The sequence below is a fragment of the Electrona antarctica genome (genome assembly GCF_951216825.1).
Source record: "Electrona antarctica genome assembly, chromosome: 5".
Classification (NCBI taxonomy): Eukaryota; Metazoa; Chordata; class Actinopteri; order Myctophiformes; family Myctophidae; genus Electrona; species Electrona antarctica.
This window is the reverse complement of record NC_136810.1, coordinates 11,788,724-11,813,723: the sequence shown is the minus strand read 5'-3', so window position 1 is coordinate 11,813,723 and position 25,000 is coordinate 11,788,724. Positions and strand designations below refer to the sequence as shown.

At 46.3% G+C, this 25,000-nt stretch overlaps 1 protein-coding gene across 1 annotated transcript in view; it reads right to left on the bottom strand.

Annotated features, from left to right (window-relative positions):
• LOC306923263 (unconventional myosin-IXAb-like) overlaps positions 1-25,000 on the bottom strand; it is a 151,622-nt gene that overhangs the window by 21,216 nt on the left and 105,406 nt on the right. Inside the window, exons 11-28 of the mRNA XM_079501296.1 lie at positions 21,918-22,049; positions 21,508-21,703; positions 21,010-21,129; positions 19,473-19,548; positions 19,071-19,214; positions 18,711-18,750; positions 17,982-18,104; positions 17,452-17,532; positions 17,157-17,267; positions 15,960-16,082; positions 15,082-15,231; positions 11,740-12,059; positions 9,998-11,350; positions 9,783-9,870; positions 9,428-9,661; positions 5,890-5,990; positions 4,715-4,800; positions 538-767 (exon numbers count right to left, since the gene is read on the bottom strand). Coding sequence (XP_079357422.1) covers positions 538-767; positions 4,715-4,800; positions 5,890-5,990; positions 9,428-9,661; positions 9,783-9,870; positions 9,998-11,350; positions 11,740-12,059; positions 15,082-15,231; positions 15,960-16,082; positions 17,157-17,267; positions 17,452-17,532; positions 17,982-18,104; positions 18,711-18,750; positions 19,071-19,214; positions 19,473-19,548; positions 21,010-21,129; positions 21,508-21,703; positions 21,918-22,049 — 3,708 coding nt within the window. The remainder of the gene's footprint in view (positions 1-537; positions 768-4,714; positions 4,801-5,889; positions 5,991-9,427; positions 9,662-9,782; positions 9,871-9,997; positions 11,351-11,739; positions 12,060-15,081; positions 15,232-15,959; positions 16,083-17,156; positions 17,268-17,451; positions 17,533-17,981; positions 18,105-18,710; positions 18,751-19,070; positions 19,215-19,472; positions 19,549-21,009; positions 21,130-21,507; positions 21,704-21,917; positions 22,050-25,000) is intronic.

Sequence of the window (25,000 nt, the reverse complement as noted above, 5' to 3'; positions counted from 1 at the left end):
CGATGTGACGCATTGTGAGCTTGTAGATCTGAAAAACGTGATGGGCGTCATAATGCCCGATTTATATTTAGCTGCGTGCCGAAATTAGCCGATCTACAAGCTCACAACGCGTCGCAAAACGACGCGTTGTGAGCTTGTAGATCACACACCTCCACACAACCAAACTTCGTCTTTTAGTTCTACTGGATCCCTAACATTTTAGTCTAGTGTTTATTTGTTGACGAAATTGTCAATATATTTAGTCATCATACGTTATATATAATATATTTTTTTCTCATTCAATTCAATTGTTATTCATTTTTAGATAACTGAACTCAATACCCCCCCCCCCCCCCCCCCCCCCCCCCCCCCCTTCCAACCCTTCCCAATCCTCCCTCCCCCCATCATCCTATTCAAAAGATAATTTACACCTCCACTACATCACCGGGTCAATAGGTCTAGTTTATAGGTCAATGAATCATTTTCGTCATAGTCGTCGAAATCAAGACCGGTGCAGTCAGTGTGCAGTGCGTGGGGTGTGTGCGCGTGTGGTCTAACCTTCTTCATCAAGAAGTCGTTCATGCTGCGATAGTCATGTGCTGACGTCAGGATCTCCAGGCTGTCGTTGTGCCAGTGAGCGTTCTCCAACGACCCGGTGCTGATCTTCACACTCCTCCGCCTCCTCCGCGGAGGAGACGCTGGCTGCCTGTTCTCCTTCCATTCCCTGGGAGCCCCGGCACCCTGAGGAGCTGCACACGGCTCTGGACTGTGAGGAGGAGACGTACCGTCTGGAAGGAGAAGAGAAGAAGACAGAGAACTGTGAGGAGGAGACGTACCGTCTGGAAGGAGAAGAGAAGAAAACAGAGAACTGTGAGGAGGAGAGGAACTGTCTGGAAGGACAAGAGAGGAGGACAGAGAACTGTGAGGAGGAGAGGTACTGTCTGGAAGGAGTAGAGAGGAGGACAGAGAACTGTGAGGAGGAGAGGTACTGTCTGGAAGGAGTAGAGAGGAAGACAGAACTGTGAGGAGGAGGAGAGGTACTGTCTGGAAGGAGTAGAGAGGAGGACAGAGAACTGTGAGGAGGAGGAGAGGTACCGTCTGGAAGGAGTAGAGAGGAGGACAGAGAACTGTGAGGAGGAGAGGTACTGTCTGGAAGGAGTAGAGGAGGACAGAGAACTGTGAGGAGGAGGAGAGGTACTGTCTGGAAGGAGTAGAGAGGAGGACAGAGAACTGTGAGGAGGAGGAGAGGTACTGTCTGGAAGGAGTAGAGACAGAGAACTGTGAGGAGGAGAGGTAGCGTCTCTCTGGAAGGAGTAGAGAGGAGGACAGAGAACTGTGAGGAGGAGAGGTAGCGTCTCTCTGGAAGGAGTAGAGAGGAGGACAGAGAACTGTGAGGAGGAGACGTACCGTCTGGAAGGAGAAGAGAGGAGGACAGAGAACTGTGAGGTGGAGAGGTACTGTCTGGAAGGAGTAGAGAGGAGGACAGAGAACTGTGAGGAGGAGAGGTACTGTCTGGAAGGAGTAGAGAGGAAGACAGAACTGTGAGGAGGAGGAGAGGTACTGTCTGGAAGGAGTAGAGAGGAAGACAGAACTGTGAGGAGGAGGAGAGGTACTGTCTTGAAGGAGAAGAGAGGAGGACAGAGAACTGTGAGGAGGAGAGGTACTGTCTGGAAGGAGTAGAGAGGAGGACAGAGAACTGTGAGGAGGAGAGGTACTGTCTGGAAGGAGTAGAGAGGAGGACAGAGAACTGTGAGGAGGAGGAGATGTACTGTCTGGAAGGAGTAGAGAGGAGGACAGAGAACTGTGAGGAGGAGAGGTACTGTCTGGAAGGAGTAGAGAGGAGGACAGAGAACTGTGAGGAGGAGAGGTACTGTCTGGAAGGAGTAGAGAGGAGGACAGAGAACTGTGAGGAGGAGAGGTACTGTCTGGAAGGAGTAGAGAGGAGGACAGAGAACTGTGAGGAGGAGAGGTACTGTCTGGAAGGAGTAGAGAGGAGAGAGAGAGAACTGTGAGGAGGAGAGGTACTGTCTGGAAGGAGTAGAGAGGAGGACAGAGAACTGTGAGGAGGAGAGGTACTGTCTGGAAGGAGTAGAGAGGAGAGAGAGAGAGAACTGTGAGGAGGAGGAGAGGTACTGTCTGGAAGGAGTAGAGAGGAGGACAGAGAACTGTGAGGAGGAGAGGTACTGTCTGGAAGGAGTAGAGAGGAGGACAGAGAACTGTGAGGAGGAGAGGAACTGTCTGGAAGGAGTAGAGAGGAGGACAGAGAACTGTGAGGAGGAGAGGTATCGTCTGGAAGGAGTAGAGACAGAGAACTGTGAGGAGGAGGAGAGGTACTGTCTGGAAGGAGTAGAGGAGGAGAGAGAACTGTGAGGAGGAGAGGTACTGTCTGGAAGGAGTAGAGAGGAGGACAGAGAACTGTGAGGAGGAGAGGTACTGTCTGGAAGGAGTAGAGAGGAGGACAGAGAACTGTGAGGAGGAGGAGAGGTACTGTCTGGAAGGAGTAGAGAGGAGGACAGAGAACTGTGAGGAGGAGAGGTACTGTCTGGAAGGAGTAGAGAGGAGGACAGAGAACTGTGAGGAGGAGGAGATGTACTGTCTGGAAGGAGTAGAGAGGAGGACAGAGAACTGTGAGGAGGAGAGGTATCGTCTGGAAGGAGTAGAGACAGAGAACTGTGAGGAGGAGGAGAGGTACTGTCTGGAAGGAGAAGAGAGGAGGACAGAGAACTGTGAGGAGGAGAGGTACTGTCTGGAAGGAGTAGAGAGGAGGACAGAGAACTGTGAGGAGGAGGAGATGTACTGTCTGGAAGGAGTAGAGAGGAGGACAGAGAACTGTGAGGAGGAGAGGTATCGTCTGGAAGGAGTAGAGACAGAGAACTGTGAGGAGGAGGAGAGGTACTGTCTGGAAGGAGAAGAGAGGAGGACAGAGAACTGTGAGGAGGAGAGGTACTGTCTGGAAGGAGTAGAGAGGAGGACAGAGAACTGTGAGGAGGAGGAGATGTACTGTCTGGAAGGAGTAGAGAGGAGGACAGAGAACTGTGAGGAGGAGAGGTAGCGTCTGGAGGGAGTAGAGAGGAGGACAGAGAACTGTGAGGAGGAGGAGATGTACTGTCTGGAAGGAGTAGAGAGGAGGACAGAGAACTGTGAGGAGGAGAGGTACTGTCTGGAAGGAGTAGAGAGGAGGACAGAGAACTGTGAGGAGAGGTACTGTCTGGAAGGAGTAGAGGAGGACAGAGAACTGTGAGGAGGAGGAGAGGTACTGTCTGGAAGGAGTAGAGAGGAGGACAGAGAACTGTGAGGAGAGGTACTGTCTGGAAGGAGTAGAGGAGGACAGAGAACTGTGAGGAGGAGGAGAGGTACTGTCTGGAAGGAGTAGAGAGGAGGACAGAGAACTGTGAGGAGGAGAGGTACTGTCTGGAAGGAGTAGAGAGGAGGACAGAGAACTGTGAGGAGGAGAGGTACTGTCTGGAAGGAGTAGAGAGGAGGACAGAGAACTGTGAGGAGGAGGAGAGGAACTGTCTGGAAGGAGTAGAGGAGGACAGAGAACTGTGAGGAGGAGAGGTACTGTCTGGAAGGAGTAGAGAGGAGGAGAGAGAACTGTGAGGAGGAGGAGAGGTACTGTCTGGAAGGAGTAGAGAGGAGGACAGAGAACTGTGAGGAGGAGGAGAGGTACTGTCTGGAAGGAGTAGAGAGGAGAGATAGAGAACTGTGAGGAGGAGGAGAGGTACTGTCTGGAAGGAGTAGAGAGGAGGACAGAGAACTGTGAGGAGGAGGAGAGGTACTGTCTGGAAGGAGTAGAGAGGAGGACAGAGAACTGTGAGGAGGAGGAGAGGTACTGTCTGGAAGGAGTAGAGAGGAGGACAGAGAACTGTGAGGAGGAGAGGTACTGTCTGGAAGGAGTAGAGAGGAGGACAGAGAACTGTGAGGAGGAGGAGAGGAACTGTCTGGAAGGAGTAGAGAGGAGGACAGAGAACTGTGGGGAGGAGGAGAGGTACTGTCTGGAAGGAGTAGAGAGGAGGACAGAGAACTGTGAGGAGGAGAGGTACTGTCTGGAAGGAGTAGAGAGGAGGACAGAGAACTGTGGGGAGGAGGAGAGGTACTGTCTGGAAGGAGTAGAGGAGGACAGAGAACTGTGAGGAGGAGGAGAGGTACTGTCTGGAAGGGGAAGAGAGGAGGACAGAGAACTGTGAGGAGGAGAGGTACTGTCTGGAAGGAGTAGAGAGGAGGACAGAGAACTGTGAGGAGGAGGAGAGGTACTGTCTGGAAGGAGTAGAGAGGAGGACAGAGTACTGTGAGGAGGAGAGGTATTGTCTGGAAGGAGTAGAGAGGAGGAGAGAGAACTGTGAGGAGAGGTATTGTCTGGAAGGAGTAGAGAGGACGACAGAAGTGTGAGGAGGAGAGGTACTGTCTGGAACGAGTAGAGAGGACGACAGAGAACTGCCGTTATATACAAATACAGACTGTGATGTCCCTGGGTGGATGACAGGATCTGTATCTGCGACCGTTCTTGTTTTATCTCGATGGATAGCTAACCCATTTAGGACGGGAACCCCTTTTGGGGTAGTTGTTCCTACAGTATGTACAGTATGTAGTAAAATAAAAAAATAAAAAATCTTTATTTTTTTTCTTATTTTTTGAATAAATATTTAAAACATTTCAGAAAACATCTGCCTCAGGTTAAAGAGGGACAGGGACTTTAGCCCTTTACCACAGCGAGCGCCCTGTTATGTGATCTTACCATGTGTGCTGGCCTGCTTTTCTCTGGACACTTTCTTGTCTCCGTGTTTGCTCTTGCTCCAGAAACGCATCTTCCCTTTCACCCTGCTGCTGAAACACATGCACAGACATCACATCTCTCCCAGAACATCCTCATTCTGACAACGCACACAGCTGCCAGACAGAGCTGATGGCAGGATGTGTTGCATACACTCATGCTTCTTGGGGTCTGTGCAGTCTTGACGGTGCAGACCTGACCATCTCTACGAACAACAGGTCGTTTCACAGTTATCGAGACCTGGCGCGCAACTATAACGGGGCTAATATTACTGTAGATCAATAAAAGTGAAGTATATGTCCAGCGTCATATCATCCACATTTAAAACGACAGGTATGATTTTATATGTTGTGATGTGTTTCTGATGACTACATAAAATACTATCACATTACATGGTTATATAACTACTATATAAGCAAATATTCTCTTTGTGTGTGACTAACTCGGTTTGTGCTTGAAAGTGTGCTTGCTACAGACTGACAGAGTGGCTTTAACTATCTGCATCAGCTAAAACAAACGCATTATGAACCACAAAAGCAGTCTCTGTTCCAATACAAACGGTGGTCTGGGGCGTATCAAGCTAACTCTGGTGTATTCATCACTGGGTTTGAAATTAACCTGCACCAATTTACAACTTAGACATATAGCAGACGTTCTTATCTAAAGATAGTGTTTATTGAACTCAAGTCAATAAAGGTAAATAATCACATAAACATAACTGTGTAGGCTGTAGGGCCTCAAAGGGACTAGGACAAAAATAACCTAGAAAAGTAAGCTATAACTTATCATTCATCTAAACAAGATGCTATCTAAAATGTTTAAATGTTAAAAAACAGTTTAAAGTGTCAGATTATGCTGTCAGACTCATCATACAAAACAAAACCGTAACCAACATAATTATGAAATAAGAGGCATTGTTATCTTACATATTTACTAAATTGGTGAGTATGACTAAAGTGATGTTGATGACATAGATAAGTGTTCTGAACCATGGTTCATAAGGACTCATATTATGTGTAAAAACAAGCAAAGAAACTATCTTTTAGGTCCAGACTCAAGCAATCGGGCCAAAGCAGGAAAACCTCCTATCTGTGTGGTCGTAAAAAGCGAGGCTGAAGGAGGAGGGGGCGGCGGCCTACCTTCCATCCTGGGTGGTGGAGCTCTTTCTGAGAGCCTCGACCTTGCCGAGGTCCCCCGAAGACATGGTCTTATGGAGCTTCTTCTGCTCTTTTTGAGACGACTGGACAGAGCAGAGAGATGATGGTGAACACATGAACAAAAGGTTGCTTTACATTTTACTTCTCATTCACAGTCACGCACACATTCACACCTGATGGCAGAATAAACCATGCAAGACGGCAACCTGCTCATCGGGAGTAATTAGGGGTTTGTTGTCTTGCTCAAGGACACTTTGACACTCAGCCAGGAGGAGCAGCCGGGAATCGAACATGGGCGCTCCAAGACGTTCCAAGACGGCCACTCTACCTCCTGAGCCCCTGCCATTCCAACACTTAACACTAACCACATGGTTCTTTCTGAGCTATGGTGGCTAATACCAACAGATGTACACTGTGATTCCCGTACAATGATTAATACTAACATATCGTTGCTGTCGGGTGGAAACCTTGCATGTCCAAAACATTTTAAAATAGTGAAAAACTGAAAATAGTTGATCTACAAGAACACGGTGAGCTTAGAGCACTGCTATTTACAAGGTTTATTACAAGGTTTTGGCATGACAGCAACAATATGTAGACTAACTTCCTGTCCTGTAATAGTTAATACAGATGTACACACAGTGCTTGGACACGGCACTTCTTGTTCTTTAACCCAGGATCTGTCCATGTACATAGCTATATTGTTGAGATATTAACAATATTGACAATAACAATATTTTTTGTCTCTCCCCCTACAATGAGTCAAGTTGGATGAAAAACCTTTGCCTCTAGGGGGCACTGTAGGTTTGACAGGACAAGGCTGTCAACTGTGAAGACGGTAGAAAATTGAAATATTAATAATAGTAGTACCCATATTAGAGATGTTCCTTCCCAATACCGATTCTGATGTCCATAACTTGCGTATCAGTCGTTACCGAGTATCCATCCAATACCAGTGTGAAATTTAAAAACACTCCACAGGACAGTGGTTCTCCATGTGGGGTCCCGGGACTCGTGTCCCTTGAGGGGGTTCCAAATTGACCCTACTCTCTCTCTCTATCTCTGTCCTCTACAGGTCTGTAACTCTGAGAGTGTACAAATGGAACCAATCCATTTGAACATGCACTCTCAGAGTTACGGGGGGTCCTTGAGATATGAACGTTTGAGAACCACTGATCTAGGAATAAAAAAAAAGAAAGAAAAAAAGAAAGTAATTGATGACTGTAAATTACATATCGTCATATGATAAATGACATGGTTTCGGGTTGGCATAGACTATACTGCTTTGGGCACCACTGGTTTGATTGGCATAGACTGGCATACTGCTTTGGGTTGGCATAGACTGGCATACTGCTTTGGGTTGGCATAGACTGGCATACTGCTTTGGGCACCACTGGTTTGATTGGCATAGACTGGCATACTGCTTTGGGTTGGCATAGACTGGCATACTGCTTTGGGTTGGCATAGACTGGCATACTGCTTTGGGCAACACTGGTTTGATTGGCATAGACTGGCATACTGCTTTGGGTTGGCATAGACTGGCATACTGCTTTGGGTTGGCATAGACTGGCATACTGCTTTGGGTTGGCATAGACTGGCATACTGCTTTGGGCAACACTGGTTTCGGTATCGGAACAACTCTAACTCATATTAGTTATCGATACCATTGTTATGAGACCGGCTGAGACAGAGTGCATGCTGGGAAGACCCTGTTACCAGAGGAAGGGAGTTAGACCAGAGGAGAAGAGTTACTATGGTACCAAGTTTAGCCCCAGCATGCATGTGGAACGGCTGGCATCCAAGGTGGTGGTAAACCTGAGCGTTGGTGCTCTTAGGAGTAGGATGCCACCTCGGGCCAACAGGTGTATGCATTGGTTAGATAGAGGGTCCCGCACTGTAGCTACAATATTACAGGTTCATTGGTTAGAGAGAGGGTCCCGTACTGTAGCTACAATATTACAGGTTCAAATCCCACAACAGACAAAGTGTCCTTGAGCAATAAAATACTGTACATTGATAATTGTATTATTGTCAATGTCAAGGTTTTCTGTCCACAAACGGACATCAGACTGGTGAGGGCAAATACAATGTTGATGTCGCTCACTGAAAATAGCTGATCTACAACCCGCGTCAAGTTGTGAGCTTGGCTATTTCCGGCAAGTGATACGGTCTTATAGCAATTATAAATCAGCCTTCACTGTTCCGAGTGTCCAGACTGAGACATCTTTAGAAAGATGTTGTCTGACATGTGCTTGACATTTGAATCAGATGTCAAACCGCCTACGAATCAGTCATCTCTTGTCTTGATGAGAGAGACCAGCGTGGAAGCCTGGAATACAGAGTGACCAGAGGTTTCACCTTCTAACCCATGAGATCACAGGTCGTTTGAATGCAACGCGGACGTCTAGCGCAGCCAAGACAAGTGGTTCTTTGAGTGATATTTCTCTCTCTTTTTCATCCCAGTGAGCTGATGAGTATAACAGCACTGTGAACCGACAGACAAAGGATGTCATGCAGTATAGGTCATGATCCAGCACTTGAACCCATGCATGGTTCTTCTCTGTGCGTGTGTGCGTGTGCGTGTGTGTGTGTGTGTGTGTGTGTGTGTGTGTGGTGACATCGAACCGGCTGAGTCAGCAGGACATTCCCTCTTTGTGTGAAAGGTTACAGCATGGTTGATTTCCACCTTCAGAACAAGATGGTGAAGACTGGTTCAAACAGCCGTTACACAGGCAGAGAAACGGTTCTCACATCTCCAACTACAGCAGCAGCGGGGTTAGCAGCAGCAGTGTTAAAAGGTTCTTCTGGCCCCCCAGAAAATAGCCAGAGAGGAGCATGGAGGATCTTGTCAGTAGGAAGGTGTTGAACATTATCGGTCGGTCAGCTGGAGGGGTTACTAGGGACTGAGTAGGGCTGCATGACACGCACACACAACAATATTCTACCTGTAATATTATATACTACCTGTGAGCCGCTTCTTACATGTAGCTTTTACTCTACATATACGTTCTTTCTTTCTGAAATTTGACACCGTACTTTCCTGTTATAAAATATATATTTTATTTCAGCTTCAGGTCTCAGAATTAGCTACAGAGCTAAATAAAATCTGTAGTTCCTGGACAGGAAAAGTAGTAATAATTGAAGTCAGATTAGTCAATTCTGTTTCTGTTCCGTTTCTTCTATTCTCCTAAGAAAACAGCTGTAGCTGTTTGTGATTTGTGTGATTGCTTCCTGAGCTCAAACTGGCATTAAATAAGTGTTATTTATTTGTACCTCCTCCTGCGTGAAGTGAAGCTGTTCATGTTTTCTCTGTATTGATTTCCCCACACAGACTACAAGCTGAGAGTGAGGAAGTCCTTCTGTAGTGCCTGGGTAGTTATTTGTAAAACAGCAGCTGTTTGCGTCTTTGTGCCTGTTGTCCTCAGCATTGACCCTGTCCTCAATAACTGTCATTTTCTGTGTGACTCATCGTGCAGCCCTACTTTCAACGGTCCAGGAGGCATTGTGTTGCTTTATTTACCATCTCAGAGTCACTGTGGAAGTCACCTCCGTCAGGGTGGTGGGGGACGTGTGTCGGGGGGGAGAGGGGAAGGGGCAGCGTGCGGGATGAGGAGGGGACGGGGGTGTAGAATACGTCATCATCGTCATCTGACTGGGTGGCGCCCTCAGAGTTGCAGCGCGTCAGGAAGTCGGAGCGCGTCCTGGACATGCGTGCTTTCTTTTTTTTAGGACCTGGACGACCCAGCAACTGCTGCTGCCAGGCAACCAACCACATGGGGAGGTTATCATCAAGGTTAAAGATTGTGTGTGTGTGTGTGTGTGTGTGTGTGCGTGCGTGCATGTGTGTGTGTGTGTGTGTGTGTAATATACTGTACCTCTCGGTTTCTGGATGCTGCGGTACTTTTACTATCATCTCTGAACAGGGTCAGAGACCTCTCCTGGTTCACCAGATCCTTATCAGACCTAACCAACAACGAAGACAACAATTTGTAATCAATAACCACGATAAATAACCTTTGACAAATAATATCACAACATCACCTCAATCAACAATGGCATTCAATATTGTGCAGTGGAACGGTGAACTCACTTAGAGAAGGGCAGTTTTCGTCTGGGCGGCGAAAACACAGAGCTGGGTGGCTTCTCCATCATGTTTACTATAACCTTCTGGGCCGAGCTCTTCTTCTGGGCCTTTGGTGGCTTGGTGTCGAGGTTGGGGCTGGGCGCATCCTGGACGGGCCTAGCCGGCCTCTTGTCCTCCTGGCTGGGCAGAGCACCAGGACCCTGAGCCCTGGGCAGAGCATCAGGGCCCTGAGCCCTGGGCTCCATGACAATCTGGATGTCCACCTCCGATGAGCACGCTCCCGCTTGTTCCTGAGGAGCCACATGAGCGTTGGCAGGCAAAGAGGACCTGTCCTTCCCAGACGAGTCTCTCTTTGCCTGGGCGGCAGTCTGTAGAGGCTGTCCGTTCTCCAATGCCACCTCCAGCCCCGAGATGGAGGCCTTGGGGGAAGCGGTCGAGGCTACGCTTGTACGAGAGGCTCTTCCCTGGGCTTTGGCTGCCTGCAGCTCTCCTTCATCCGCAGGGCTTTCCTTCTGCATGCTGATCACCACCACCACCGGCCGGCGGGCGGCGGACTCTCTCCTGTCTTTGTAAGGTCTGCTGGGGCTTTCCGTTTTGGGCTCCTGGACGGGACTTTGGTCAGCTGCGATATAAAACGTTGCATGTGGAGCGTCTTCTTTGAGCCACGGCTCCACAACCATTGCTTTTTCATGAAAGTTTGAATCTCTAAGCCCCTCGTCGAATGGTACAATCTCAGGATGGGCGTCGAATGGTACAATCTCAGGATGGGACGAGTCCAAGCTGAGGTCAAGGGGGCTGACAGTTGATTGGCTACCAAGGTAACTAGAAGCCTCGGTTTCCATTCCGTTCACACTTAGAAGTTCAAAGCTCCCGTGGCTCAGCGGGGATCCTTGGGGTGTGTGTTGCTGGTCGTGGGGTTGGTCCTCCAACTCACATGGGGCAGTCCTGTCTGGGGCGGAGGCGTCTTCAGGGAGAGGACTTCCTCCTCGGTCTGTGTTTCTTACCTTGAGCAGCTCCAAGCTGAACTGGGCCTGCTCCAGTTCTCTCATCCGCCTGCTCTCGCGCTTGGACCGCGTCCTGTGGCTCGTTTCGTCAACATTCCTGTTTTGAGTCTCGGAGTCCTCTTCTTTGTCAGCCTCGAACATGTCTGTTGACTCTGGCTTGGAGGCCAGGTGTTCCACAGAGATGTTCTGGATGTTGTCTCCAGAAATGGCGAGCTCCACCGTGGCTGGAGAATCCTCTACCTCCTCTCCCTCTGCTTCTAGACTCTTCTGCTCATCCAGTAGCTGTCTGGCATGTAATTGCTGCTCCTTCAGTAGCTGTCTCTCATGTAATTTCTGCACCTTCAGTTCCATGAACCTGAAAGATCATCATCAACCATCAGTGGATATACATAAATAAATGCTGTTTTATTAGTCACCACCAACTGTTGGAAAGGTACTATTCCAACAATCCACATAGATAATATTTAACCCATTAAGACAAACTATTTGTAATTCAAAACTATTATTATAATAGCAGATGTACAAGCAGATGTACAAGCTCGCAGCGTGGCACTAAGTGACGTGCTGTGAGCTTGTGGATCTGCTATTTTTGAATAGCCAACGCTAAACTCTAAAATGACACAGAAGCTCACAAACTAGACAACATGGTACGTTCGAGACAGCAGCAAAATGACCAAAACGTGTTTTGGAGATACAGTAAGCAGACGACATATTGCGTTTTATTGCACTCTCTCATAAACTCACCTGTGACGCGCCAGGTACCCTAAGCCCAGGGCCTGCAGTCCTGTCACTGCCCTGTGAACTCTACAGTAGTGGCTCTTGTCTCGGTACCCCCGCCAGGCCGTCTGGACCGTGACGGCCGCGAGCGTCCGGCGGCGACGGCGGTAGTGTCTCCAACTCCTCTGGAGCACCACGACGGAGTCTCTGCACTGCAGGAACCTCCTGCGCACGAGGTAGCCCCTCCAGGCCGCCTGCAGGCACACCGCTGCCCCCTCCTGGAAGGAGGCGGAGTGATCCATTGACGACTCCCGAGACTGCTTGAAGAGGCAGCTGCGCCACCATCGCTGTGGAAAGCACACAAGACGTACATTGAGATGGAGGTACAATAAGACCTGAATGATGTGATAATAATGACAATGGGTCGTCAATGAGGTCTCCCATCGTACTGTACTTTGGCATTATTTGCCACTTACAGTATGGGTAGCAATATCACCTGTGCAGCACATAATCTCTTACTAAAAGGACCTTTCCACACATCAATATAGATTATAAACATCATTTGTTTTGTTACATCTATAGCGATAAACGCACATAATCTGTGTTTGTGCGTGTGTGTGTGTGTATTTATTTTCCTGAAACAATTATTTTACAAAGGTCGCAATCATTAAAAATATACTGTTTATTCTTGTCCATCTGTCTCTCATTGACTTCAATGCATTCCATCAAACTTCCGGCTCCGATTTGGCTCCCAGGTGCGTCAGCATGGCAGCCAGCTAGGCGTAGAACGCTTCCATTCCTCCTTTACTTGGCCTTGCTATTACAGCAAGTTCAGAACAGTAAATCCGTTAAAATGGCTGCCATTAAGGTTTGGGATTGGGATCTGGGATTGTAATGACATTTCACCTCTATGGTTCTATCTCTCTGTTACTGTTACAGACCTGCTCTCCCAACAACTGACTGACTTTGGACCTGCTTTCTTTTCAGGTTAGAATCAATCAAATCAAACCCAGGAACACACAAGAACATTTGTGGGTTTTTTAAGATATCTTTGGGGGCTTTTTGCCTTTATTGATAGGTTTTACAGTAGTTTGACAGGAAAGGGGGAGAGAGATGGGTGGAAGACACGCAGCAAAGGTAGTCGGGTTCACAACTCTAACCCGCAACATGCTGTCAGGCTGGATTACCAGCCTGGGTGCCTCCAGGCCAGAACATTTGTGTGTTTTATTTCATTATCCAAGTCCTGATCCTTAGTTTGACAACCAATGGAACGACCGAATGAGTACCAGAAGCTATTGGAACCTAATATCCCATCTATTTCATAACAGTGTGCTTTGCGTAATGATAAGGAACTAATACAGATGTTCTTTATCACAGAGTACACAACTCTGTGTCACATCATGATCATTAAGAGAATGAAGTCCTACTTTCACTATACTGAACGTCATCTCAGCTTCTGCGGAAACAGAACAGACACAACCATGATAGAAGTGCACTCGCTGCATTCGTAAGACACGGGTGAAACTGTAAACCATTACCCACATTCCCCAGTCGGTTTATTTATTCAAGGAAATACGACTTTGAAGAGAGATGGAATCTACAATGTTAATATTTAAAACATTTTTAACATTTCTTTTTTTGTTCCCAGTTTATATGCAATCATCCGTTTAAGTCCATTCCTGTTCTTTTTCTACCAGACGCTCAGTGGCCGTGATTGGGTTTGTTTTCCTTCAGTCTGACAACGATCTGGACGTCTCTCCTCTCGACCTCGTCCTCTTCCAGGAAAAACATGCCGTCCGAGTTCTGGATGTGCCATTATCCCTCACTCTGTTGTTCACTCTCCTCTTTCTCTCTCTCTCTCTCTCTGTATCACTCTCTCCCTCCCTCTTCCTCCATCTCCGATCCTTAACCCAGCCCCTCGAATTATTGATCTGCTCAGTTTCAACTACTTTTCTTTGCACCCGATTTCCTCTCTCCCTCTGCTTCCCCTCAATAAAGTCTCTTTGTTTTACGGGGCACTGGTGATGAATGATGGCCTCGTAGGGTGACCCTCTCCGGACACAGAAAGGTCACGGGTTTGATCCCCATAAGCATAGGGACATGTTCCTGGTGCTGAAACTGAAACACTACACGCTATAGCCTGTTTCAAGTTGCTCCAGTGTCAGCTAACTGCCTGAAACATAATACCGTCTTTCTCTAATGCATCTCTGTGTCTCATCGCACTTTCCTCTCTGTATTTTACTTCTGTTATACTCTCACCCCCTTCACCCCCGCCCCCCCTTTTTCTTTCATGTCTCTCTTTCCCCTCTGTTGAGAACAAAGTGCTAGATGAGTCAGTTGAGTTCAGAAGTGTTCTTTTTCCATGTTCCGTCTCTATTTGGACTATTAAGTGTAGTCTAAACACCAAACCCGTTCGTCTTCATCCCTCTAATCACTGATAGAAAGATTAAACGGGTAAGTGGAGGCACAATTTATCTTTCTGTACTCTCGCTACCATAATACAATGTGTATACAGTACATAAACAAGCAGAATATATTTACACACACACTGTGTAGTGTGAATTATGGTCCATCATTAAAAACGATTCATGAATATTAAAGTTTTAAATCTCTTATAGTAATATTGATTTGGGAGGGTGGGAGATTCGTCCCTATAAAAACAAAAACATAATTATAATTTAGTTTAAATTAGCTGTAAATTGTTGGTAAGCCACTATTATTTCCATAATAAAATGGCTTTTTTGAGAGATTCAAAAGGGGGTTCCAGGTGGTGCCCAGCTAAATGATGGAGAGTTGATGGAGAGTTGAGTCCAAATGAGACCCTTGTAGTTAACTCTTGAGAGTGTAAAATGAAACCAAATGGGCCCGTTTCATTTGGCTACAGTACTTAGTTTAGAAGAGGTATGCATTAGAGAATGTAGAAGAATTGTTATTTTGATCAACTTTGCCTGTTATCTCTCCTATTGGTACCAACATCAATACAGCATGGAATTGTGGACAAAGTCTTGGGTCTGAGAGGCTAAATGTCATCAAATGGTGGTCCGTGGGCTCAAACGCTGAATCAATAATGGACCTTGAAAAGGTTGAAAACCAACCATCCTAACCCATTTTGGGCGGGAACCCCTTTTGGTGTTAGCATTATGTTATGCTTTAGCTATTGAAAAATAGCAGATGTACAAGCTCGTAGCGCGCCACCGAGTGGCGCGCTACGAGCTTGTAGGTCTGCTATTTTTGAAAAATCGAAGAACGACTGACATAGAAACATAGCTTTTTCAGAAAACTGTCGGATGTAGAAGACATTTTTTAGAATCTGATCTCAGGTCAAAATGGGCTTAAGTGAACAATCTTTGCCGGGGCCTGAGGTCTCACCTGCACAACACTGGCAGCCTTCCTCATGCTGACAAAGTGCTTCCTCTCCAGGACGGCCCTGAAGCGCCGCTGCAGCGACACTATCCTCCTCAGGACCTCCGTGTGGAGGAGGGTCTGGAGGCGCTGCCGCTCCGCCTCCCGCAGGAACACCTGTGTAAAGACAGGGAGGGTTAGCCACACCCACCCATGATGTAGAAGAGAGGTGTAGACGAGCACACGTCTCTCTTGCTCGCTGCTGGACCTTCCCGATTCTTCTACAAATGTCTCTGAATAGATCATGAAATCAATCCGAGAGTAAAAAGGATGTTTACATGTGCAATGTCAGCTTTGACTCTATCTTTCGCTTTAGTTTTATTTACTGGGTTCTGTATCCTGTTCCCTCCTGCTATATTATATGCGGACCGGCTTCCTCAACAGGATCAATAAAGTTTATCTTTATCACAGGGAAAAATGATCTGCTTTGGTATAGACTGATGCTTGTACAGTTACACCCGCCCTTCTGCAGAATACCGCAATTTAGACACACCCACTGGCTGGTTCCTGAACCACCTGAACCCTGGTGTCCCCATCCCGGGGGAAACATTTGGGGGAAATAACAGATCTACAAGCTGTCACGTGTCACGATGCAAAGCACTGTGAGCTTTTAGATCGGTTATTATCAGTAAGGCTTAGGACTTTATGACCTAATTTCTCCAAAGTTGAATTTGCGACAAAAACATAAGATACCTGCTGTTTTTTGGGGGGAATATAACTCTGGATCATTCAAAAGTGAGTTGCGAGGCCCTGCTTTGTTTTCATGGTTCTGTTCTTAAAGTTTGGCTCAGCACCAAGAGACAGTATGTGTGTTGTGTTTTCTTTGAAGGTTTGCAGGATCATACCATAGTGTTTCCCACTTGGTAGCCTGCTGGCTGCAGGTGGACCTGCCTGAAGAACTCTCTGATTCCAGACTTGGTTGGAGACGTACCCCGCGGCAGGAGAATGTGGAAGTGACGCACGAAGTCCTGGAAAAATGGATTGTTGGTTGGTAAAACACATCATATATAATAATATGTGACACATACATACAGAGATCAGACACAATCTTTAGAGCAGGTGTCGGCAATTAAGTTTGGCCAATCTTTTTTAGATGAAGGGCCAGAACATAATCAGTGGCTAATTTAAGAACTGGAATTTACTTTATGGTTTTCTATGGTATTGTGTGTTTATTGTTTGTTGCAGGGCTCGATATAATTATTTGTCAATCCCGTGTATGGTTGTTGGTGTTATTATTATTTAACCCTGTGTCAGACTGGGACTCCGGCATTTGACCCGACATCTATATCTTACTGGTATAACACTGTGTATAATCAAATTGAACAGGTGTAAATACTAATGATTGGGTAATCATATTGTGTAGGTCACATATTTGAATGTTGTACATAGGACATTTAGTAACATTTAACATTGTATCAAGAGACAGACAACTTAAGCATACTCCTTTGCAAACAGAGATTCACTCTCAACATTGATAAAAGGCATTCTTCAGGTGGGGTAGATTCTCTATTTGGACATTGTAGTCCATATGTTGGACAGTCTAAATGAAGGCCTGGCCCTACCTGGGCCCTCATCATACCCTGTACACTCGAGACACTGCCCCCACCGCCACCCATAGATCTACATATATATGAAGCTGACCTGTTCTGACATTCCATATGTTGATCTGACCACATCAAACCCTGTACACTCAAGACACACTCCATATATGGTCAGTACAGAATTTATACCATATGCTGATCTGATCCCCCATGCCAAAGCGTCAGCGCTTGCCCAGCAGTCTGCTGTCACCTAGGCGGGTGCGTCCACGCGACCTCGCCCTCAGGCGTCTTACTTACGTTATTATTATTATTATCCCCAATCCAACCCTTGATACTGGGTCCCATTTATTATTACTATGAATTATTATTATATTATTCTTATTATTATAATTATTATTATTATTTTCACAGCCGTTACACCGATAAATAATCAACACAGAAAATGTCAGTAGAAACAAAACAGGGAGGTGATGCACAAAGCATGACATGTTGAGGGCTAACCTGGAAGGTGTACTTGATGCTGTATCCTGACTGGCGGATGCGGACCGTCTCCAGCATGCCCGTGTACCTGAGCTGCCTCAGGACCAGACTGTCACTGAACCTCAATGGCAGCTGAGAGAGAGAGCGAGAGAGAGAGAGAGAGAGAGAGAGAGAGAGAGAGAGAGAGAGAGAGAGAGAGAGAGAGAGAGAAGAGAAAGACAGCAAGGAAAGATGAGGAAAGTGATCTTACTGTAGTAAGAAACCGTACCGAATGGTGGCTTCATTGAACTCATAAAGGTCTGCCCACTTCACTCACCTTCTCAGCATTGGAGCGAATACACTTGACAAAGTAAGGCTCTGATTGGCCCAGAGTCTCCATCAGCTTGTTCAGAGAAGCCTGAACACACAAATCAACATGTAAAATGTTATTTAAATGTATTAGACCAACATTATGGCTTCATCTGGGTCTCTCTTTGACTGTCATAATCATTTTAATTGCATTGACGAGCACAGCACAATTAATCAGTAAACATTCTACATTCAGTCAACATCTGATACACTGTACAATCACTCAACCAGAGGTCCATGGACCAATATATATATTTTTAATATTAATACAAAAATGAAAGATGAAACCGAAATGACTGCGTTATGCCTTCTCATATATTACAAATATAGTATTGTTGTGAGGAAGTGAGGAGGTCGTTGGGCATTGTTCAAAATACAAGATAGGATACATGTAGATAAGGCCTTCATATTGATCCTTTGAGGGAAACCAGTCTCCACTATGCAAGTGTCCCAGAGCTGTAGAACATTTACTACAATGTATGGGGCTAGAGAACTGACCTGGAACTGGGCACTGATACTGGGCGGTTTCTTCTTCTTGTGCAGGTGGAGGAGGGATTTGGTGATGCGGTCGTGGAGTGTCACACTGCTCAGGTAACGCAACGACTTCACATCCAGCAGATGCTGGTTTGAAAGACAGACAGACAGGTAAGCAGACAGGCAGGTAGATAGGGAGACCGACAGAAGAACAGGCAGTCAGGCAGCAAATCTCAATGTAGTCTCTAGTTCCCTACTCGGGAATAATGCAAGATGCACCGTGCGTAGAATGTGTTAACATGTGACATGTTAATGTTAATTAAGGTGTGTGAGGCCTCATTCACACGTACCAAACACCAATCAAGCAAATGTTTGGTCGTGTTTTTGTTTATTTGGGCCACGACAATGCTTTTCCAATGGGAGTCACATGGTTTGATCAAACATTTGTGTTTGATTGCTGATTGCTGGTGGTGTTCTGCCCCTCCCCCCTCCCCTCATCAAACAAAAATGTTTGGTCAAACCATGTGACTCCCATTGGAAAAGCATTGTGGTGGCCCAAAAAAACAAAAGAACGACCAAACATTTGCTTGATTGGTGTTTGGTACGTGTGAATGAGGCCTGAGTGTTCAGTGCTCAGAGCGCTGGGTGGATTGAGATTGAGCCACAGAGAGACAGGAGTTATATATATGAATATTGATCAATAATGATTGGCTGTTTGGTCCAGGTAATTCAGGTAGTAATCATCACGGTTACCTTGGGCAGACTGGGTTTAGGTTTGTAGTTCTTATTTCTCCTGGACGAAGAAAACAGACAGTTTACAGTTAGTTACTGTATATGGACAATAGAAACTACAGAGACCAGGAACAGGAAATAGAAAGTAAACAGACCGTAATGTGTAAATATAACAAATGAATACCAGATCGTTAAGAACAGTTTTCACAAAGTCATGTACTGTACAAAGAATTACGGATAACAGTTTTCTGTGTGTGTGTGTGTGTGTGTGTGTGTGTGTGTGTGTGTGTGTGTGTGTGTGTGTGTGTGTGTGTGTGTGTGTGTGTGTGTGTGTGTGTGTGCGTGCGTGCGTGCGTCTATCTATCAGTCAGTGTAACTCACAGTAGTATTCCCTGGGCTCTCTCTAGCAGTTTGCTATTGGTGGAGTTGATGAAGATTCCATCCTCTTCCAGAGTCGGACCTCCTGCTTGGGACACACGAGACATCCTGGAGTTCCGACCGTTACACCCAACCACAGGACCGTCCCTGGAGAGGGGGGGAGGGAGAGGGAGAGAGAGAGAGAGATATTCAGGTCAGGTGTGGAATAAGCCAGAGAGGGAAGTGGAGGGATGAAAATGGAAGGAGGGGCCATGGCATGAGAGAGAGAGATTATACATGGAATGAGTTGAGATGGAGAAGGGTGGAATGAGGGAGACATTTCACACACTTCAAAACATACAAAGTGACCAAAGAATATAGTTTGGAAATAAAATGTGAAACACCAAAACGGATGTGTTTACCTACCAGTTGGACTTGTCGTTGAAGGTATTAGCTCCTTGAAGGTCAGACAGGGGCGTTCGAGGGTTCCTTCTGCCAACGCCTGCACGACACAAGTCTCATATTAAAGGGGTCATTTTGCTATTTTCCCAAATTAGTCAGACATACTCGCAGGTACTTTTATTATGTTTCAGCATGCAGTTTGAAGGTTCATTGAACAGTTAGCTTATCGTTTAGTGTACGGCAGCTCAATTCCTAGATCTGTATGTGAGAAAGTAACTAGAAACTAGTAAGCATCTCTCAAAACAAAAGTATAAAAATAAACCTCTTAATTTCTCTGAAGAAGATCAATATTACGTCGCTAATTTCACTATAAGCGAAGATGCAAGATTATATCAGCCACTGCAGATAAATACAACCAGCCATATATGACGACCATTTCAGGGGCCTTGTGGTTAGAGTGTCCGCCCTGAGACTGGAAGGTCGGGGTTCGATCCCCGGCCGGGTCATACCAAAGACTATAGAAACGGGACCCAATGGCTCCCCTGCATCAAGGGTTGGACTGGGGTAAGTCCAAGTCTGCACTATACTGTACTAGCGTCATGTCCAGGGGATGTATTGCACATCAAGCTGCCTCACACTACAGAAACAGGAGATAGCCTCCTGCCCCGCCCCCTATGTGCCTCATGGCTCTAGCCTCCTGCCCCTATGTGCCTCATGGCTCACTACAGAAACAGGAGATAGCCTCCTGCCCCGCCCCCTATGTGCCTCATGGCTCGGCGAGGCTTACTGTACTTACTTACTGCAGATAAATACGAATACATTACATACTGTATATTTTGGAAAAGAGTGACTCCAAACTGTAGTTTAAACAGTTGTTAAAGTAAAAGGTGTACAAAGTATTCAATGCTCAGCCTTGGAGCAAAAGAAACACAAACAATTTCCCTACAGTTTCATTAGAAATAAGGCTCCTCACTGGAGCCTACAGCTGCTAGAGCTCTGATGATTACAGAGGACTGGCTCATAGTAACATGGAATCATTTTCAGCTTAGTTTATTTGAGTTCCAATCATGTTTTAACGTTAGCGATCACTATGCCCTTTTACAGCCATGCCAGTACAAGCCAGTACACTTCTGCTGCTGGCCAACATATCCATACTGTAATTCATTGTATCCCTTTCGACCCTGGCCTGAGGCAGAGGATTGTTAGCCTGATTATCAGACTGTAGCTTTCTTGAAGCTTCAGTCTGACATTGTCTCCTGTCTGAGCGATTTCAAGGGGGAGGGGATTCGAATTTCCCTCAACCAGTAGCCATTGGTGTTGTTTTTCCCTCCTTCCTCTGTGTGTTGCGCTGCGTGATGACGCTGAAAACGGGACTCGGCGCTGATTGGTTGTTCGTTAGACCCACCCCCACCACCGATTCTCATTGGATAATACATTTTTGTACCGAAGAAATTATAGGTTCACAGTGCAACACCAGACCAAGAGACGCAGTCCACTCAGAGAGTGGGCGGGGTCTTTGGGCTGGATCCAGGCTAGAGGATTGTAGGAGTTGTAGTCTTACTGTATTTCTCGTCCTTGCACCTCTGCAGAATCTCCAGGCTTCGCTGGTGAACAGGGTGATGAAGGAAGCTAAAACTCTGCACTGCCTTCGGTGCGGAACAGGACACAGCAGCATCATTACCTGACGAAGGGACGGACGGGTCGGAAAAGAGAGAGAAATGCATTTAAAGACTAACTAGTAAACAAAGTACAACACGTTTACCTACCTGAGAACCACCGCATTTGGGTATCAGGTAGTGTTGTTGATTAATTCAGTTCTAAATCCTGACATTTTAATGCAGCCCCATCAGGTAGATGGTCTGGACATTTTCATGGTCTGGACTGGAGGCTTGTTTTAAATTTCATACATATAGTTTATATATTCTTTTTTGTATATTTGTGTGTGTATTTGTGTGTGTGTGTGTGTGTGTGCGCGCTTGTGCGTGTGCACGCTTGTGCGTGTGCACGCTTGTGCATGTGCGTGTGAGAAGAGTGCGCGTGCGTGCGTGTGCGGCCTCACCAGTCTTTTTGTCTGTGTGTCTGCGCCCAGCCTCTCTGAAAGCGACCAGGGCTCTGAAGTAAGCTCTGAGCACAGCCCAGCGGAACGTAGCCACGGGGTCGATACCCATGAGCCCGCAGATGAAGGCGTTCTTACTGCTCTTCAACAGAGCCACGATGTCCGGACGCATGTGGTCCGTGTTCTTCTCCCTGAAGTCCTGCAGGGACAGACAGAGAGAGAGACTGAGGAATTAGCATTTTAGAAACACTTTATGGACAGTGCCACCAGTGCCACTGTCAGAGTGCAGTGCAGAATAATGCCAATCGTATGGTTGCAATTACTGTCCTGTATTGCTTCAATCTCATATAAAAAGTTGCTCAAATAAAGACAAAACAAACTAGTGTTATAAAGTAACTTGTAAATGAACATACCTTGACTCCGTATTTGACCTTTCCAGCGTAGTGTCGTATGATGAAGGCAGGCTCCATGACAGCAGGAAACTCCATGTAGCTGTTTCCTTCATGTTGACGCTTAAACTTGTCCAACAACGTCTGGTTAGTGGCCTGTGGAAAACTAACAAACACGGTGCCAATCAAATAAACTGGACGTCATTAAACGGAGGACAGGTATTGCATGCAGTACAGACTGATTCATCTAATTTACTGAGCCCGACACCGGAGCGCAACTAAGTATAAACAAGGCTTTATTCTGCAACTTTTGCAGAAGGTACACCAACTGAGTAACCTGACTCCGCCAGATGGGGCAGCAGAGAGTACACTGGGTTCCCCCCTCCTGCTCCCATCTGGGAACTCTCAGGCAGACTTGATGCCCGGCCACAAAACGGCCTGGCCAATCAGCAGCAGCTAGAAGCTAGAAGCTGCTGCTAGAAGCTGCTGCTGGGAGCAGGAGGGGGGAACCCAGTGTACTCTCTGCTGCCCCATCTGGCGGAGTCAGGTTACCAACTGAGAGTATCCTGACTCAAAACATGAGACCCTACATAACAGAGGATGGCAAAAACATCAGCAGAACTCAGATGGCAGCCATGCAGGACCTCTAGACACAGAGGAGTAGGATGAAGGAAGGCCCAGAGGCTCATCAAAGACCCTACTAACCCCATCAAGTAGCCTTGCCGAGCCATGAGGCCCATAGGGCAGGAGCCTATCTCCTGTTTCTGTAGCGTGAGGCAGCTTGATGTACAGGTACACCCCCTGGACATGACGCTAGTATGTCGCAGGGACTTACCCCCAATCCAACCCTTGATGCTGAGTGTCAAGCAGGGAGGCACTGGGTCCCATTTTTTAGAGTCTTTGGTATGCCCCAGCCGGGGATTGAACACCGACCTCCCAGTCTCAGGGTGGACACTCGAACCACAAGGCCACTGAGCTGGTCTAACCCCATCAATGGACCATTAACTCTGCTACTGCCTGGCAGATCTCAGTCCAACAGGACAGGCTCAGGGACAGCTGCTGTCCCAGACTTAAGACTTTTGAAGTGAAAAGGTGAACTGCAACAGGAATAGGCCTACTGTGCCGATTGCGTTCATATCTTGTTTGGACATTTCTATGTACACTGGACACTATTTTCCACCATTATATTGCATTTAGAATGTACACTTTATTGCCACCACGGACCACGGTAAGTCTCATTGTCTCCACCAGGCCGAAGGCATGGGGAGAGAGTATGTTTTGCACTCCGTCCGTGTGTGTGTGTGTGTGTGTGTGTGTGTGTGTGTGTCCGTCCGTCCGTCCGTCCTTCCGTCCGTCCGTTACCAGCTAATCTCCGGCACCGTTAACCCGGTCGATGCCAAACTTTGCACACACACTCCCTGGATGCCAACGATGAACCTCTGCCCCACATTTTTCAGAACGGCCTGTTATAGCGCCACCATGAGGCAGCTTTTCACATGTTTTACCTAAAACTTCACCGATCTGCGTGAAACGTTGCATGCACACTCCCTAGAGGCCAAGGACAAATCTTTCACCTGCATTTTCCGCATCTGCCTTTTATAGCGCCACCAGGAGGCTGACTTTTGTAAAACACATTTTTTGATATTACTCCTCCAGATTCTGTCCAAAAATCTCACAAATCGTTACACAGTATCTCTATGGTCATGTGCTCAAGTCGGATCTGTCCGATATTTCATATTCCATCCTAATTGGCTATAATTGGCTTTCACAGTTTGCAAGATTGCCCCGTTTTGAACAAAAGCCTCAAATCATGAACGCAGCATGCAATTTACGTGAAATCTTTCACACATTTTCTTACTAGGCTGTGGAATATATCCCACCCTTTTCACATTGGCCTGTTATAGTGCCACCAACAGGTTGATTTTTGCTAAACACATTTTTGGAACAAAATGCCTCAAATCATCCAATTGCCATCAAAGGCGTATGAAGAAATGGCACCCTTTTCACATTGGCCTATTATAGTGCCACCAGGCACTCTGCATTTCCTCAACAAAATGAAGAAAATTGTTGCAAAAAACTAACAAACAAAAAAACATGTTTATATTACTCCTAAACATTTTGCCAAACATCTCACACAGTCCTATCCTCCTGGTGGAGACCTGTGCCCAGAAGGGCACTTTTTCTAGTTTATACTGCGTAGTTAACCCATTTAGACCTGACCTCGAAATTAAAAAAAAATCTTCTAAATCCTCCAGTTTTTTGAAATAAATATGTTCACGATTTTTCAAAAATAGCAGACCTACAAGCTCGTAGCACGCCACTCGGTGGCGCGCTATGAGCTTGTAGATCTGCTATTTTTCAATAGCTAAATTATAACAGCGTTTAAAACACCAAAAGGGGTTCCCGCCCAAAATGGCTTAAGACAACCCCTGTGAGCCAGATTGTTTGACTTCATGTAATGCGGAATGTCTCAGAGGCTGTGAGCCACTTGGCTCATACCTTCTGAAAAATGTTGCAGCTCACACTGTTGTCATTAATGTCTCAGAGCTGTGATTGGTGGACTGGCCAGGGGGTGTGTGAAGCATTCTGTGTTGCTCAAGGAGTGACTATAAATGCCAATAACCATATGAGGCATAGCTTTTTCTTATACGCACGCACACTTTTTCAACCTTCAATCTTGATCCTCAAACCTTATGGTTAAGGTTAGGCATGTATCTGTTAAGGAAAATGGAACCGAAGAGTCCAGGCTGATACTTTTAATGAAGTATCTTATGAGGAGGGACTGTTGGAGCTCAAGGCCCTTAGGCTTAAAGGGTAAGACCACTTTTTTTAGGTTTGGGTTGTGTAGTTACTTTGCCATGATGTAACTCCAAATGTGGACAAGAAATACAAAATAACTGCTCCAGTGATTAGAAATTCATAATTCAAAATATGCTCCTAATTGACTTACATTGTACGCTAAAACAGCTCTCAAAGTCACTCTTTTAGTACGTAAACAAACACAAAAAAGTTGATTCAGACAATATAGAGCATCACCAAAACTCATGTGGGGTTTTTTTTTCATAAAAATGTTAACTTCCTGTTGATTTGTCCATTTTATTGGGAAG